This window comes from Chiloscyllium plagiosum, chromosome 1 (genome assembly GCF_004010195.1).
Source record: "Chiloscyllium plagiosum isolate BGI_BamShark_2017 chromosome 1, ASM401019v2, whole genome shotgun sequence".
In the NCBI taxonomy this organism is placed as follows: Eukaryota; Metazoa; Chordata; class Chondrichthyes; order Orectolobiformes; family Hemiscylliidae; genus Chiloscyllium; species Chiloscyllium plagiosum.
This window is the reverse complement of record NC_057710.1, coordinates 85,784,138-85,802,556: the sequence shown is the minus strand read 5'-3', so window position 1 is coordinate 85,802,556 and position 18,419 is coordinate 85,784,138. Positions and strand designations below refer to the sequence as shown.

The 18,419-nt window shown below is 39.4% G+C and overlaps 1 protein-coding gene across 11 annotated transcripts in view; it reads left to right on the top strand.

Annotated features, from left to right (window-relative positions):
• The first annotated feature begins 9,209 nt into the window (after positions 1 to 9,209).
• The window catches only part of exoc1 (exocyst complex component 1), a 64,323-nt gene continuing 55,113 nt past the window's right edge, over positions 9,210 to 18,419 (top strand). For 4 of the 11 annotated variants that reach the window (XM_043690624.1, XM_043690608.1, XM_043690632.1 and 1 more), the window contains exons 1-2: positions 9,714 to 9,820; positions 17,613 to 17,737. In XM_043690624.1, the coding sequence (XP_043546559.1) occupies positions 17,614 to 17,737 (124 nt within the window). In that variant the 5' untranslated portion in view covers positions 9,714 to 9,820; position 17,613. Of the gene's footprint in view, positions 9,289 to 9,711; positions 9,821 to 17,612; positions 17,738 to 18,419 lie in introns of those variants that run through there. The other 7 variants (XM_043690650.1, XM_043690641.1, XM_043690661.1 and 4 more) reach the window with 5 other exon arrangements.

The following is an 18,419-nucleotide window of genomic DNA, read 5'->3' as shown; positions in this document are numbered from 1 at the left end:
ATATTTTCTATGAGGGAGGGCTAGAAGTTCATTTAAAAATCATTCAAGCAAGCTGCCAAATTGCTATTTCTTTTTCACCTGTTTGGATCTTTTCCAATTCTGCTTCCTGATAAATTGCATTTCATAGTTCTTCAGACACTGATTTTCTGATGGTCAGTTTAATCTATCATTTTAAACAACTTCTCCAATCTGACTTTTCCATTACATCATTCCAACCTCTATCTATCCTATTCACTCTTAAGGAGCTGCCTTTGAAGAAATTGTTTCAGATTTAACAGATAATATGGATAAAGTTTGCATGACACGTCGCCTAGGTTCTTGTTTTGTGGTTCTATTCCTGAAAATGAATGTTCGTGGCGACTTTCTTAATACTGCTAATTATTTTGTACCTGCTGTAGTTTTTTTGTGCCATTTTGAAATTATTATAAAGTACTTTTACACTGTATAATGCATTGGAACATTTTGTACATTAAAAGCATTACATAAGTATCACTTAATGGTGTATTTGTTTCAGTTAACGTCTGTTTTACAAACTGAGCTTGCCTCTTTGCTAATTAACACACTATCTGCTAATAATTAAATTTACAATGGGAAATACCCAGCTGATGTGCAATGATTGCATAGATATATCATACTTAGATTTCAGTTCCTAATTAACTTCTAATTCCTATGGAAGTTAGTTATATTACTGCAAGACAAAAACAGTCCTTAGTAACAATTTGTTTCTCTCAGAAACTGACAAACAGAATTGTACTCGGTTGTATTTAACGGTTTGCTACAATAAAATTTTCAACAGAAATAGAATTGAATTAATCATCAAACATTTACACAGGCCAGATAGATTGCAATGCTAAGGTGAAAAATTGACAACATTAGATTAGATTAGATTAGATTACTTACAGTGTGGAAACAGGCCCTTCGGCCCAACAAGTCCACACCGACCCGCCGAAGCGCAACCCACCCATACCCCTACATTTACCCCTTACCTAACAAATACCCTTGGAAATTGTGAACTACAAAAGGATGGTTGAGGTACACGTGTGTACATTCGCGCTGAATCATATTGGTGCCATAAATGTGAGAGTGTTAGTGCATATATAGTGAATGTCAGCTGGAAGAATTCAGAACTGGTAACATGCAAGGTTGATTTGACACCAACCATAATAGCTTTGAGCTCATCACTCCAGCAAAGTCCTCTCTTTATATCATATAACGGTTGTTCAACATCATAAAGAGCCACTTAACGACATTATTTAAAAGGCTCAACTACATACAGGTTAATTCTTTGTTTGATTTCTTCTGGTTGTTAAAATGATTCTCCATGTCTTTGATGCTTTCAATGATTATTCAAGTCACAAAGATCTGGAGAAAATAGTGTGCCTGATGATTAAAGACTTCTTGGTGACTTCCAAGTGCCAAAACCCAGTTGCTTCCCGATTTGGGTGTACTATTAACAACACTGCTGGCTGTACATCATAACAAGGAGAATAAGAAGAGGTCATTCAGAGTAAAATGGACTGTTGGAAATAGGGCATTGAGGAAAAAGGGGCACCTATCAGGAGACTGATGTGTTCAGGGAGCTACCTAGGGTGTTCAGGAAGCAATTCTCCTCTATAAACCTCAATGAGGAACAATGTGAGACATTTAATACCCTCAGAGGCAAGTTTAGACACAAGGGCATTTACCTGGCGGGGATCAATCACCTTCCTGATTATTTCTGGACCAGGAAAATTAATGCCAATTTAATGCCTTGTCCTGCCATAGCCTGTACTTACTTGGCAGATAATTGAGACATTGCCAAGCAGGAAGCCTGTAAAGCAAACCCTTGCCCCCTCCCTTAGCATGGTGGTCAATCATTTAATGACCCTCATTGCCTGATTGACAGATCTGGTGTTAAGATAGCAGATGTTGCAGAAAGTCTCACCCTGTCCTTGCCTCTGAAACTCTTCTCCTGAAAATGGACTGCAGCTGGTCAAGTTGGTAGATTACTATAATCTTTTCAAGGGAAGTTTGGGATAAGCTGACTGTTCCAGCAATGCTCACCCCATGTGAAAATATTTTAAAAAGTAAAGCCTCTACAGTATGGTCAATTCAGTGTGAAGTATCTTCCCAGCCCCAAACAATATGAGCAAGGGTGATGCAGTTGGAAAAATATGGCAAGAACTGAAAAATGAATTCTGAATGTAAAGAAAAATATTTCCAATTTTTCCACACAAGGCTTTAACAGTGAGATGCACTTGGCACCTCACCAATACTTTGTTTTGCAATGCTGCTGATAGGCTACGTTACGCACAGGCACCCACCTCATGCATTGGAATAGGCGTCTCAGGGCTCTTTTCTGCCTACTTGGGATTCTCTTGGCATGCTTGTCTTCCATGCCTTTTAGGACAAACAGATATCCAGGCAACTGTGACGGTTGGCAGCTATTGTTAGCAGATGTGGTGAGGTGTCACAAGTAGGATTAAGTAGAAAGTGCATCAGGTAGAGAAGGTTAATAACTTGGGTGGGGAGAAGTAGTTAGGGTGGGTAAGACCCGTTAGGGCAAGGTTATGAATGGTAGTCCATAAACTTTGACAGTAAATTGGTGCATTGGGAGAACATTGTGGGCGGCACGGTGGCACAGCTGCCTCACAGCGCCAGAGACCCGGGTTCAATTCCCGCCTCAGGCGACTCTCTGTGTGGAGTTTGCACATTCTCCCCGTGTCTGCGTGGGTTTCCTCCGGGTGATCCGGTTTCCTCCCACAGTCCAAAACATGTGCAGGTCAGGTGAATTAGCCATGCTAAATTGCCTGTAGTGTTAGGTGCAGGGGTAAATATAGGGGAATGGGACTGGGTGGGTGCGCTTCGGCGGGTCGGTGTGGACTTGTTAGGCCGAAGGGCCTGTTTCCACACTGTAAGTAATCTAATCTAATCTAATCTAATCTAATCTAAAGTGAGTATCTTGTAGTAGAGAGAAAATGGTGCCACACTTTTACCCTTGTAGCGTTCAGAAGGTTATTAACCACCTTGCTGGATTGCTCAGCATTCCTCCAGATGATAGACACAGCATTAAACTGATTGGGTAATTTAGAGCAGCCTTTAACAGCATGTACATCTAGGTTTTAACTATGGCACCTATGACACCTTAACCCTATAGCAGAAGGTCATGACACTGACAAACATTTTGCTGCAGGTGAGTACAAGATAGCGTAAGTAGAGTGCCATGGAGATGTGGTGTAGAGGATGAATAGCAGAGAACTGTGTGAGATAATTTGTTGAAGGTCATGAAGACAAGCCATCCATGAAACTCTTCAAAATTTACATTTAGCTGAATTTCATGAAATTCTACCAATTGATACATTTCATAATTGGCGAAGGTCATAATACTGAACGCTACACAGCCCCACTAAAAATAGCTTGCTGGTCACAAAGACATACATTACCCCAATTATTTGAGGTTGCTGAACATTTACTATGCAGCAGGGTGAAAAGACGAGCAACCTGTCTACACATGTATAGACACATATACACACACACTCAGACATACACGTCTACCACCAATCAAACATTAATTTGCCAAGTTGTTGTGTGGGACTTTATCAAAAGACTGGCTAAAATCCAAATAGACTACATTAAATGCACTGCTCTTATCAACTCTTCTTGTGAACTCCTCAAAAAATTCAACCGTTAATCAAACATAACATTCCCTTTACAAGTCTGTACCAAACTGTGTCTGATTAATGTACGCCTTTTAAAAAAAAACTGTTATCTTGTTCATAACGTTTTCCAATAGTTGTTTCACCTCCAAAGTGAGATCAACTGGCTTGTAATTAGTCAGTCTAGATCTTACTTTCTCCCTTTTATTTAATACAATGGTAAGGCATTAGCTATCTGTCAATCCTTTGGCTTTGCAACTAAGCCAGATATGACTGGAAAATAATGGTCAGAGTTTCCATTATTCCCTCTCTTGCTTCTCTTAATCTAGGCGACATTTTGTCCTTGGCTGAAGTTTAATTCACTTTCAGAGATATTAAATCCCTTAAAAAATCTTCCCTCACTCTGTTATGAAATTAAATCAATAGTAAGAAACAAAGTAGGGTCAGATGGTGTCGAATTGAGGAACCACAAAAATAAAAAAAACACAGTTGGAGTTATGTAGAAGCTTCCAAACAGTAGTCAGGAGCTGGGGCGCAAGATACACCAGGAGATATAAACGGTGTGTTGAAAGGCAAAGTTACAGTGATCAAGGGGGTTTTTAGTATGCAGGTGGATTGGGAAAATCAGGTTGGCAGTGGATTGCAAGAAAAGGAATTTGTGGAATATCTACAAGATGGCCTTTTGGAGCAGCTTGTGGGGGAACCCACAAGGGAACAGGCAATACTGGATTTAGTATTGTGCAATGAGGCAGATTTGATAAGGGAGCTTACGGTGAAGGAACCCTTAGGAGGCAGTGATCATATTATGATAAAATTTACTGTGCAATTTGAGAGGGAGAAGATAGAATCAGAGGTAATGGTATTACAGCTGAATAAAAGCTGAGGGAGGAGCTGGGCAGAATTGACTGGGAGAGTTTAACAGGGAAGATAGTGAAACAGCAATGGCAGGAGTTTCTGCGAGTAATTCAGGAGACACAGCAAAAATTCATCCCAAGGGAAAAGAAGCAAGGTATAGGGAGGATGAGGCAACCATGGCTAACTAGAGATATCAGGGATAGCATAAAAGGAAAAGAGAAAGCATATAATGTGGTGAAGGGCAGTGGGAAATCAGAGGAAGCTTACAAAGACTAAAGAGGGTAACAAAGTAAGAAGGAGGGAGATTAAATATGAGGGTAAGTTAGCCAGTAATATAAAGGAAGACTGCAAGAGTTTTTTTAGACATATAAAGGGAAAAAGAGAGGCAAAAGTCAACATTGCACCACTGGAAAATGATGCTGGATAGTAATGGGAACAAGGAAATGGCCAAGGAACTGAATAATTACTTTGCGTTAGTCTTCATGATGGAAGGCACGAGTAATATGCCAAAAATTCAAGAGAGTCAGGGGGCAGAGCTGAGTATGGTGGCCATCAGCAAGAAGGTGCTAGAAAAGCTAAATGGTCTGAAGGTGGATAAATCATTGGACCAGATGGACTACATCCAAGAGTTCTTAATGAGATAGCTGAAAATATGGTGGAGGCTTTAGTAATAATCTTTCAGGAATCGCTAGAGGCAGGAAGGGTCCCAGAGGACTGGAAAATCACTAACGTGACAACCCTGTTTAAAAAGGGAGTAAGGCAAAAGATGGAAAATTACAGACCAATTAACCTAACCTCGGTCATGGATAAGATTTTGGAGTTCATTGTGAAGGATGAGATTTCAGAATACTTGGAAGTGTACGGTAAAATAGGGGAAAGTCAGCATGGTTTCATCAAGGGAAGGTCATGCCTGACAAATCTGCTAGAATTTTTTGAGGAAGTAGCAAGCAGGTTAGGCCAAGGAGAACCTATGGATGTTATCTACCTGGACTTCAAGAAGGTTTTTGACAAGGTACCGCACAGGAGGCTGCTGGGTAAGATAAGGGCCCATGGTGTTAGAAGGAAGGTATTAGCATGGATAGAAGTTTTGCTGTCTGGCAGAAAGCAGAGAGTGGGGATAAAAGGGTCCTTCTCAGGATTGAAGCCAGTGACAAATGGTGTTCTGCAAGGGTCAGTGTTGGGACCACAATTTTTCACTTTATACATTAACGATCATGATGAAGGTACTGAGGGCATTCTAGCTAAGTTTGCAGATAATACAAAGATAGCTAGAGGGACAGGTAGTATTGAGGAGGCAGGGAGGGTGCAGAAGGAATTGGACAAGTTAGGAGAGTGGACAAAGAATTGGCAGACACAGTACAATGTGGAAAGTATGAGGTCATGCACTTTGGTAAGAATAGAAGCATGGACTGTTTTCTAAATGGGGAGAAAATTCAGAAGTCTGACGTGCAGAGACTTGGGAGTTCTAGTCCAGGCCTATTTGCTCAATATGTCCAAGGACAACAAGATGTCTAACGCATGCGATAGATGGATAGAGGTATGTATAACTGATAGAATTCCCAAAAGCTGAAAGATGTTGAAAGCTGAGTGTGAGAGGCTCGATGAGAGGAAAATAAAGGGGAACAGGAGAAACACCGTAAGGACACTAAGGCTGAGGAAGATGAAAAATGACATTCCCAAAGCTCCCAAAAATATCCTTAAATGGCCACCATTCCACGGTACTACCCATCTCACCAGAGTCCATGTTGTGTAGCTGCTGAATTTTATGGGTATTGTGCCTTGTGGGATCGGTGATATTGGAGAAACGGTGAGGAATAAAAGTCCAACATTCCTTTCCTACAGTGGCAGAGGTCCCACCCTCCTTAGCAAGTAGAAAGTCCAAATCCAAGCAGTTCTGAAGGGCTACTGTCCTGATAGCGACAATTTCAGCATTAATATTAGTCAGGACATTTGCAGTGTCACTACCACCAATTTCCAGGATTGTCCTTAATCTACTTAATTGAGTGCCCTGTAAATGAAAGCCAATAGTGGGGGAAGTCATACTAAAAAATGTGAAAAGAGCAGGGAGGTACCTTTTAGTCCTCAGGGGTGAAGAACCACATACTCAATGTAACATGATCCCCATCAGTCTGAGGGGAGGCATGGATAAGCCTTGAGTCCGCAAATAAAATAGCTGCCACTATAAGCGGTTAAGCTAAAATATCCACCTTTCCATGCCCCGGAAATAGGGTCCTTCCAAAAGGACCCTGGTGTTCTGTTAAGGACAGAGGACCAATCGTAAAGAAAATAAACAAATTTAGTCAAATTTCAGTTAGGTTCAATTCCTGTACTTCATTAAGTCTGTCTGAATCATCAGACGACCAGAGAATTAGCCATTCAGCTACTTCAGGCCATCTAAAGGAGACTAGCCACAGAGGGATATCCTCGCTGTGAATAGGGCAGTGCATGAGCACATACCCAACAATCAGTTACTTTTCCCATCATTTGGACACTTTGATAAGCCAAATACAAAAAGGCATTATGATGTATAGATCGTCTTGGTCACCTCCCAGGGACAAAGCAGTGTCAGCATGAAAGTCTTCTGCCCCCCAAAGTAAATCCCACATAGTCGTCAAAATCACCAGTATCCAGTGCATTTTTTCTTTGTCCTTGTCTGTTTCTTCACTGAATCATTCACTGTCCTTTCTATGAATCCAGTAGAGTTGTCCTTGCACTTTCACAGCTGTGGGAGTAGTCAGCAACACCTGAAACTGTCCTTTCTGCTTTGGCATCGATTTGCCCTGGTCCCAGGACAAAATCAGGACAAAATCTCCAGGTTCTACGGTAGGGTAGTCTCCCTAAAATGGTAGGCTCAGTGTACCTGTGAATGTAAACTTTGAAGAGTTTTTATTAACTCATGCAGATATTTTCCCACTTTTTCACCACTATTGTAGCAATATTATCAGTAACTGGGATGGACTTGATCCATCTACTAAATACATCTATTATTACTAGACAATATCTATAACAATGTACGCTAAGTAATTCTATAAAATCAAGTTGGAGACAAGTAAAAGACCCACCAGGCAAGGGGATAGTTCCAGAACTGCAGGGCATCCCTTTTCCAGCATTCGTAAATTAGGAATGCTTCAGCTCATTTCTCAGCTGCTTTCTCGAAATCTGGGTGCCACCAAGTTTGTAGTAAAGTATTAACCATTCCCTCCTTGCACAAGTGTGTGCAATTATGCACATAATCAATTAAGATAGATAGGAGCAAAGAAGGAACATAAAGTTGTCCCGCAGGGGTCACCCACAGCTTGTTTTGAGTATTGAGGGAGCACCCCGTTTGAGAGCATAGTTTGTGCTCCTCAGAATAACTGAATCTTTGCCAGGATACATTCATTCTCATGGTCACCTATCTTAGCCTTTTATAAAAGTAATTTTTATTATTGAATTCTTGTAAAAACGGAGGATCTTTCGAGCTATTATTTCTTTCATACTTTATCAGAGTCACTATTTCAGAAGGCAAATGCAATGTTGGCATTCATTTTGAGATGACTTGAATATAAAAGCAGGGATGTACCTCTGGGCTCTATAAGGTTCTGGTCAGAACATATTTGGAGTATTATGCACAGATTTGGCCCCCATATCTCTGGAAGTGTTTAGTGGACCTAGAACAGGTTCAGAGGAGGTTCATGAGAATGGTTGCAGCAATGAAAAGCTTAACATATGGGGAATATTTGAAGACTCTGGGTCAACACTCGATGGAGTTTAGAAGGATGAGGAGCGATCTAATTGAAACTTACAGAATACTGGATGGCCTGGACAAAGTGGCTGTTGGGAGGATGTTTCCATTGGTGGGAGAAACTAGGACTCAAGGGCACAGCCTTACAGTAAAGACGTTTTAGAATGGAAAAGAGGAGAAACTTCTTCAGCCAAGAGTGATGAATCTATGGGATTGACTGCCACAGAAGACTGTGGAGTCCAGGTTATTGAGTATATTTAAGACTGAGATGGATAAGTTCTTGATTGTAAAAGGGATCAAGGATTACGGGGAGAAAACAGGAGAATGGGATTGAGAAATTTATCAGCCTTGATTGAATAATGGAGTAGTGTTGATGGGCTGAATGTCCTGATTTCTGCTCCTATGTCTTATGGCCTTCGTTATATTCATTTAATTTTTCACATGCTCCCTCCAATTACACTTTTGTTTCATCCCTCCATTTGCCTCAGACATTAAGAGGAAGGGCTCAGAAAATTAGGATTGGAAATGCAGTGAATACACGTGAGCCTTATTAAAGGTCCTTTTGTTTAGGAGAAATGTAGATATATTAGAAAGTGTTGGTGCATTTTAAAAGTAGATGCAATAGAAATCCAAAAGGCCTCTTCTGTACCTTATGATTCTATGGTTCTAAGTTGAGAGGATGGAAGAGCCAGGTATGGATCATACGAAGACAAGAGAAAGTGGAAATCTGGAAGAAAAGTTGATTAAATTTTCAAATAACGAAATGAATTTGCACAATTCAACAAAACAAAATGAAATCCATTAAATGTTTGCACATAACAGTGGGTTAAAATCTCTGACGGCCCGAGGAAAACAGCTGGAAATGCGAATTTAGAGCCAACACATCATGTCAACATCGAGAGGAGAGGCAACACTTTGCCAGTCTCAATGATGGGCGCCTTTCAAATTGTCACATAGGGAGGGCGGGGTGTATCCGGATGTGACTGTAAGGGTGGCTCACTTCCGGATCCGGCTCCGGGAGGTTTGTTGTTGAGGATCTGTTGATGTTGGAGGGGCATTGCTTTCTGTCTTAAGGTAAACGCCGGGGCTAACAGCATGGCGGGGGAGGGGGAACATGATCAGGTTCGAGCCAGAGTTGTTTCAAAGTGTCCGATAATCGGGGGTTCTCTTAATTGAAAGGTGTCTCTTTAAATTTGGGCGTCATTGTTTTATTGTGATAAAACTGTGGTGCATTATAAAGTAGGAACCATCTGTTAGTATCTTCCTATCTGTTCAATGTAGAAGTGACAGTGAGACCACTTCCAGTTCCTGTAGTACTCACTGATTGGATCTATCCTGATGAACCATTGAAGTCGTTTGTAAATCGCCCAGTGTCGCTGAACAAACATCAACAGTTTTCCAATTAAACTAAAGGAGGATCAGCATAAATTTTTTAAAAATCCACAAAAATTGTGAGGGGGGCCTGTCCGACTAATACCTAATATCATTATCAGTGCACAAGGATCTCTCCAGAGCTCACTGGTTTGACAGATCTCAGTTCATTGCAGTTTCTATGTAGGAAGACAACCAGACTCGTCCTGGGTCTCTAATGTGGCAATATCAATGAGTAAGGCCAAATCTTTTTTGGTATATAATTGAACTTGTTAATATACAGTATTTAATAAGTAATAACTGTACTGATAATGTGAGTTTTTAAAAAATTGTAATTTATTGCTTCAATCACCCTGTGGTCAAATTCCTTCATTCCCAGTCTATCTTGGTCAAAGTTACCGACACCAGTTTTTGTGATTATAGCTGCAGTGCACCATTCTTGCCCTTATCATCCCGTCCATGGCAATTAGTTCTGTTGATGATTTCAAATTCCTCTACTGTCAGTTCTTTTCTTTAATATCTGTAGTGGTATGATTTCACTGCAACCTGTTCCAAAGAACTCTGCAAACTCATTACTACATGGTTTCCTTCAAATTTTCTCCATTCCTGATTCCTTCCTCTTTCCTATCTACATGAATTTCCATGGTTCGTATAAATATAGTATATACATTATAGTTACCCTCCCTTGCTTTCTTCTTGGGTTGTTTGACCTATCTGGTGCTGGTCATGTATATTGGATAGCCTTCATACTGTTAAAACCACTTGCTTTTCTCCACTACAGTAACTCTGTATCTTTGCCTCTGTGTGATCTTAGTCAAAATCCATGTAGAATCAGTCATTCAGATGGCTTATTTCCTTCCCCAGAGCAAAGCACCCCACCGTTCTGACTTCACTTTCCCTGCTGCTAACTTTGCCTTAGTTCATGTCCCGAGCTGCTCTTCAAGTAAGTTCCAATGGTCTTCCGCAGATATTGGGTGGTATCTTGTCTATAATACCACTTCCTACTGTTCTCCATTGGCCTCTAGTCTCCTAAAGCTTAAGTTCAAATCCCTTCACAGCCTCATTCCATCCTATCTTTACTCTGCCTCTTAACGCTAGTCCCTTGCCGCTCAGTATCTGAGGGTTTGTCTGGCTGGCCATCTCTTCCCATGCTGCTTAAAACCTACTTCTGTGATCATGTTTTTGGTAATCTCTCCTATATTTTCACTGTTCAACATTTAATTTTATCATTTTAAAGCACCTTAGAATGTTTGCTGTTAATGAAATGCCAGAAACATCTGTCACATTCTAGTTTTTAGTCACTTCAGAACATAGAAATGTACAGCACAGAACAGCCCTTTGGCCCACGATGTTGTGCTGAAGTTGAATCCTAATGTAAATTATAATAACAACCTACGCACCCCTCAACTCACTGCAATCCCTGTGCATGCCCAGTAGTCGCTTAAACGTCCCCAATGACTCTGCTTCCACCACCACTGCTGGCAACACAATCCATGCATTCACATCTCTGCGTAAAGAACCTACCTTTGACGTCTCCTTTATACCTTCCCCGTAATATCTTTAAACTATCTCTCCTTGTACCAGTCAATCCTGCCCTGGGGGAAAGTCTCTGGCTATTGACTATCTGTTCCACTCATTATCTTGTATGCCTCGATCAGGTTACCTCTCTTCCTCCTTCTCTCCAGAAAGAAAAGTCCGAACTTATTCAACCTTTCTTCATAAGGCAAGCCCTCCAGTCCAGGCAGCTTCCTGGTAAACCTACTTTGCACCCTTTTCAAAGTCTCTATCTTTCCTATAGTAGGGCGGCCAGAACTGGACACAATATTCCAAGTGTGGTCTCACCAGGGACTTGTAGAGCTGTCGCAAAACCTTGCAGCTCTTAAACTTGATCCCCCTGTTAATGAAAGCCAAAACACTGTATGCTTTCTTAACAACCCTATCCACTTGGGTGGCAATTTTGAGGGATCTATGTACTTGCACACCAGATCCCTTTGTTCCTCCACACTGCCAAGAATCCTGTCTTTAATCCTATATTCAGCATTCAAGTTTGACCTTCCAAATGCATCACTTCGCATTTATCCAGGTTGAAGTCCATCTGCTATTTCTCAGCCTTGCTCTGCATCCTGTCTGTGTCATGCTGCAGCCTGCAGTAGCCCTCTATATTATCGACGACACCTCTAACCTTTGTGTCATTTGCAAATTTACTAACCTACCCCTCAACTTCCTCATCCAAGCCATTTATAAAAACTACAAAGTGTTCCTCAAAGTTTGCTTGCTTTGAAATTTGCACATTTAAAGAGTTTTTAACTTTATTCTCCACTTTAATCCCATCATTTTAAACATTCACTCCCTCCACCACCAATGCTCAGTGGCATCAACAAGTGGCACTGCAGCAACTCTTCCAACAGCAACCTAGGATTTAAAGTATAAAGTTATGCAGGTGTCAAAAATCTGAATGAAAGGACATACTGGCATCTCAATTGGTCAGACCGCAGCTGTCGAGGAACAGAGTTCCAGTTGTAGCTATAGATTTTTTTTTGGCCAGTTTTGGGAAAAGTTTGACACCCAGATTGTTTGAATCGCATTCTGAAATACACTGTGAGAGATTTAAATTGAAAGCTTTAAATAAAAGCTTGCACAGAATAAAGGAAGCTGAGTCATTAGTTTAATGTGAAGGTTTTAACAAGCCTGTGAAAATCCAATCACAGGATTAACCAGTGAGAAAACACTTGCCTCCTCAACCCAAATGTGAAAGTGACAGAGTCAGAAGACACCCTCCATTCGTAAGCCGTTTCTCTCCCATGTTGCTGATATGCTCGCAAAGTAGATGTAGTTGAGGCTATCTGCAGCAAGTGCATAAAACATCGTATGATTGGAGGAGTGTCAAGCATTGTATGAACACTGAGCAGCAGTGGTGAGTGAGGCTGAAAGGGAGAGGGAGACATTTTAAACTTACCAAGAAAGGAATGTTCAAACTCGGAGCCTGGAAAGTTTAAAGATATTCCTTGCAAAAGACTGTGTGTGGAGTCTCTAGCTAAGTTCAGGACCGACTTTTGGAAGGAAAATATAGTGAATACTGTTGTAATGAACACAGTTCTAATGGGGTAATTTAATACTGAACTGAATTCATCATAAGAAAGATTGGCATTTACGTATTATCACATCTGCATTGCACATTTTAAGAAATAAGAGGTGCAGAGATTGTGATTGACAAAAATACATCATTTTGCACATAGTACAATCCTAAATAATAAAGAATGACTAGAATTTTTATTGTGTCTGTCGTGATTTTCAGCTATTCCAAAGTACTTCACAGCCAATTGAATACTTTGAACATTTAGTCACTTAATGAGAGAAATATTTATAATATTGTAATGAGAGAAATTAATTTAGGTCAGGCGAGGACTCGGGAGCACAACCTTAAAAATAGATCCAGATATTTCTGGAGTGAAATTAGGAAACATATTCTACAGAGTGAGCAAAGTTTGGAATGAATGCTCTTCAACAAACTCTATTGATGCCAGATCAGATCACTACTTTATTAATTATTAAATTTAAATTTGAGATGGTGATGTAAATTGTAATTAAAAGCATAGTAACTACCTATTTAAAATCTTCCTGCTTTGTGTATAAACAATGGAAACAGGTTAGCTGCAAATCTCATCAGTCCAGGTGATGGCTTTTTAGATGTAGAAGTGTGTGTCAGTTACATTGGAAGAAAACTTTTGCTTACTTATGCTGGTCTTGTGCCAAGTTAAACACTGTGACTTCCAGAAACTTTGTTTTCCTTTTTGTATTGTGGCTATTGGAGGGTTGATGATTATCAATCTCCAATTCTGTTTCTGTGAGCATCCAAATACCTCATTGTATATATTTGAGTAATAATCAATTTTGTGTAAAGTTTGAACCTGACGTTTGGCCAGGTTATTTGCAAGTTGACACCCGACCCTTTAAAAAACTGAATTCTTCATACTTGCTTACTGCTAAAGTTAAACTTGCCCTAAGTGTAAGCCAACTGATATGAAAATGGCTCTTCAGGCTGCTTGTGTCCGTGTAGAATAATAAAAATAAGTATATTTTGGCTCCCTTTGCGCTAATTTTAGGGAGAGTGGCTGACAGGAACAGTCCCTGACTGGCAATTCTGTGATCTGATGTAACATTGCAACAGGTAGTAAGAAGATGAGAGATGGTGGATTTTAACTCCTCAAATTTTATTTGTGTATAAGTTGATCCCCTTCTTTTGGCTAATAACTTGGTCTCAAGCTTAACTTCTACTCAAATGTACGTAGCTTGTTAATATAAATACAAAAAGTAATGTGATTGTATACCTAATAAAGGAGTTTGTGAGAATAAAATTAGCCCTTGAAAATCCAAAAGTAGCATTTGGAAGTCTCAAGGAGAGCTCGCAGAAAATAATTATTTTTACCCCAGGTTGATGTAAGTTGCATAAACTATTATAGTTGGCAGCAAGTTCCTTATAGTTTTATAAACTGTTTTTCGATACAAAATAAGAACTTGATGTAAAATTAACTTGCTTTCCTACATTCACCAACCAATCTAGATTCAGACTTGATTCATAAATTGTTTAATGTGAATTTAAAAATGAAAAACCTTGCTTGAATTATTTCACTTTCTGCGAAAGAGAATGAAGAGGTCAGCTAATGATAATGCAGTAGATGTACTTTATCTGGATTTTCAAAAATACCCTGGAATAGACTAATGAGTAAGATGAGTCAATATGCAGTCAGGACCAAGTGGCAGAAAGAATCGTTGGCTGGTTTCAGGACAGAAGGCAGAGTGTGAGAATAGAGGGTTATTCAGAATGACCAGGTAGGAAATGGTGTTCCATGTGAAACTGTACTGAGCTATTGCTCTTCAATTTACATTAACAATTTTGACTTTGGAATCAAGAATGGAATTTGAGCTTGTGTATGACACTAAATTGGGAGGAGGTGGAGTTAATCCTGAGAAAACTTGAACAAATTGTCCGAGGCCATGAAACTTGCAGAATGGCCAAATAATTAGCAAGTGAAGTTCAACACACACAAATGTGAGGTAGTATGTTTTGGTAGGAAGAATTGTTAATTCAACTATTATTTTCAGGGAAATGCAATTCTAAATGGAATGGAGGGTGGAACAAAGAGTACAAATGCACTAAAAGTTTCCCCACAGGTTCATATGGTCATAATAGAAAAATATAGTCCAAGCGCTAAGTTTGATTTCCAGATGGATAGAGTTTAAAAACAGGGAAGTTATGCTAAAGCATCAAATCTTGGTTAGACGATGATTGGGGCACTGATGCAGTTCTGGTTACCATTTTTGTAAAAAGCCTATAGAGACACTGGAGAAGTTGCAAAGACAGTTGACATCAGTATCACCATAAATGTGTAGGTATACATCTCTGAGAAAGACTGACATGAATAGGTTAGGATGTGTGGCCTGTTTTTATGATTGATAATTCTGTGCCTGTGTAATCCAGAAATATGGTTTCCTTTGTCAGAATTTCTCTCAATTCTAAACTTTTTCAGGTCTATCAACCTTAAAATTTCTATCTGTACTTTTCTGGAGTGGAAGCTCCATGCACTAGAAAACACTTAAGTTGATTGCTTTCCCCCAAACTGACTTAATTCTCCTAGCTGGAGAAACTGTCCTACAATTTAGGGTTATGAGTTGGGCTCACAGTATGGTGCACTTGTGTACTGGAATTTACATGTCAGCGCATAGGGTCCTTTTCTTTGCAGATAAAACACACGTTGTGCCTGTTTCAACTCAGTAAAACAGGAGAAGGCCATTGTCCAGTGCATTTCTCAGAGCAATACCGTGACCATTCAGAGTCAACTGCCTCACTTGAAATCCAAACAATGCTTGGTAGCAGCAGACAATCATTTACTGCTGCACATTCCATGGCAACACTCTACCAAAGTCCTCTTGTCAACTAGTTAGCACACTCCACTTATGTAATATAAATTTTGGTTTCCAGTTTATTGGTGTTCTTATGTATTGTCCTGATGAGTGGAATGCAGAAGCTTTGACAAAATGTTTTTTCACCATTTTTCAATTTAAAATCATCCAAAAACCAAAATAAAAAAGGAAAGGAATGTGGAATTGATAGAAAAGAGACAAAACATTTTTAATCTGTTTTTATAAAATAGTCAAATAGTTAAAATCTGTAGGTAGGATTTTCCATGTTGTAAAAGTAAATTCTGTAAAGGTTTCTGGACCATGATTAAGTTACTTTAAAAAGTCATTTAAAATGAACAAGTCCTTTATCATGTTTAAACATTTAATTGTTTTCAGTGCTGTGTTTCTTGCCAAAATTGAGGTGCAGCAATAAAAGTTAGAGCTAAACTGTTCAGGGATGATATCACATCTTCAAAGAAAGGGTAGTGGAAACATGGAACTCTTTCAAGAAATTGAAGCTAGGTCAAATGAAAAACTCAATGTTGGATTAAGTGGATTTTTTTGAGAGGAAAATTGAAGAATATGGAGCACCTTATGGAATTAAAATGCAGATCAAACATGATGTAATTAAAGTGTTAAGGGCTGAGTAGCCTACTCCTGTTCAGTGTTCTCATGTTTATGCATCCAGAGTGCATAAAATGTAACTTTGCTGACTGTAGAAAAATTCCTTTTTTGTTGTTGTTCTTTACTAAATCTACTTATTCATGAATACGGGCAGAACAAGTTAGGAACTGTCATTAATGTGGGAATATAACTTACTGAAGTCTTTGTTTACTATGTTTTACCCATTTTGATCTTCATGCATTATTCCCCAGAGATTTGTTTCTCAGTATCTGTTTTGAGCTGTCTGGTTTTAACTGGTGTTACTGTCTCTCGATACTTATAGATTAACTTTCCTTTGAGGGATAAGTACTTTGCTTCATTTAGAGGTGGTATAGTGGTATTGTCATTGCATTAGTAATCCAGAACCCCAGTCTAATGTTCTGAGGACATGGGTTCAAATCCCACTTTGGGGAAAAATTTGAATTCAGTGAAATGCCATTCTGATGGCGATCCATGTAATTATTTGTGTGCTGTCCTGATGAGAACCCCACATGGCTCTTTACATGTGGGTTGGCTTACATGTGAGTCCAGACCCACAGCAATGTGACTAACTCCTAACTGCCAACTGAGCAATTAAGGATTGGTGATAAATGCTGGCCTAACCGATAACAGTTGTATCCCATGAACAAATCAGAAAATAATGTCTCTCATTAGTGCCTCACTACTGAAATTGGAAACTCATCATGTGAAGAATCTGTTCTATGGCAAGATTCTGAAACATTCTGGTGTTTTTATTCTTTGTAGGCCTCCCTTAACATGTCCTGTTTAAGTTTTACATTTGTCATGAAGTGTACTGTGTATTTGGAAATGGAAATACTTCATTTTTACAATTAAAATTTGTATCCTTTTACTCTAGGGAATATATGTATTACCATATATGTTTGAAGCTTCTTCGTTTTCACCTCAGCAATCTGTCATTGCCTCAAACAAATCAGTTTTGTACTCCAAAAGTATGAACTTGGATTAATATTTCCTACATCTAACCATCCAACTTTATCCTGGGTCTGGAACTATAGAATTAATCCCATTGGAATGCAAATCAATCAGCCCAACCAATTTCTGAAACCAAGCTTCAAAGATATGAATGTTCATTATTCAAATCCACAGTGGTATTCATTTGTTTGTGTTTAGGTCAGAGTGGTGCTGGAAAAGCACAGCAGGTCAGGCAGCATCCGAGGAGCAGGAAAATCGACGTTTCGGGCAAAAGCCTTTCGTCAAGAACGGCTGACGAAGGGCTTTTGCCTGAAACATCGATTTTCCTGCTCCTCGGATGCTCCTGACCTGCTGTGCTTTTCCAGCATCACTCTAATTTAAACTCTGGTTTCCAGCATCTGCAGTCCTCACTTTTGCCTAGTCCATTTGTTTGTGCCCTACAATTTTCAAGATTACGGATGTTTTGTTTCTGTTAACCTTACACTAATAAGTAAACTAAATGGAACTTTTTTTTTAATCTTGGTGTTCAGAATGACAGCAATCAAGCATGCTTTACAGAGAGATATTTTCACTCCACATGATGAACGATTGCTCAGCATAGTCAATGTCTGCAAGGCAGGCAAAAAGAAGAAAAACTGCTTTTTGTGTGCTACAGGTATAGTTTGTATACGATCGGTCAATTTTAATTGATGTTTTGTTGGCATGTGTGTCTAGGGATGCACAACACTTTAATTTTCTCAAGCAATCTGAGCGATTGCTTTTATTACAGTTAATCTATACACCTTTAATTTTGACTTCAAATTGACAGAATATAGTAAACAGATTTCCACAGTTATTCACACACTGTGAGAAGTCAGTTGAAACTGACTTTGAATGCTAACTTGACTCTACCACCTTTTAGAGCTACTTTGTTTGTATTTAGCTAACTGCATTCATTCACATTGATCAATTAAAGCCAGTTATTCTCAGCAAACATTAAAATGTGTAGTTTTAAACTTGATAATGATTATTCCCAATGAAATGCAGTCTCAAAGGGAGGAGGGTAGTGGGGAGAACAAAGAGAGCAATTGATGCAGTGCCTAACTAAAAGGCAGTTGAAGCTTTGTGTGTAATTCAAATGTGATCAATCAGTGGGAATAGGGTGCAGTGTATGGGGTGCAGGTAGCAAATATTTGAATGCTCTTGAGCTTATAGAGAGTGTAGGATGAGCCTGATTCGAAGATTGAGATGGAAAGTGTTTTGTTTTGTGCACAATAGATCTTGCAAATGTATTATACCTTTTGTGTAGAAGAGTGAGTCAAAGCTTTCCACAGAGCTGTCATCAAAAAATGGATGGT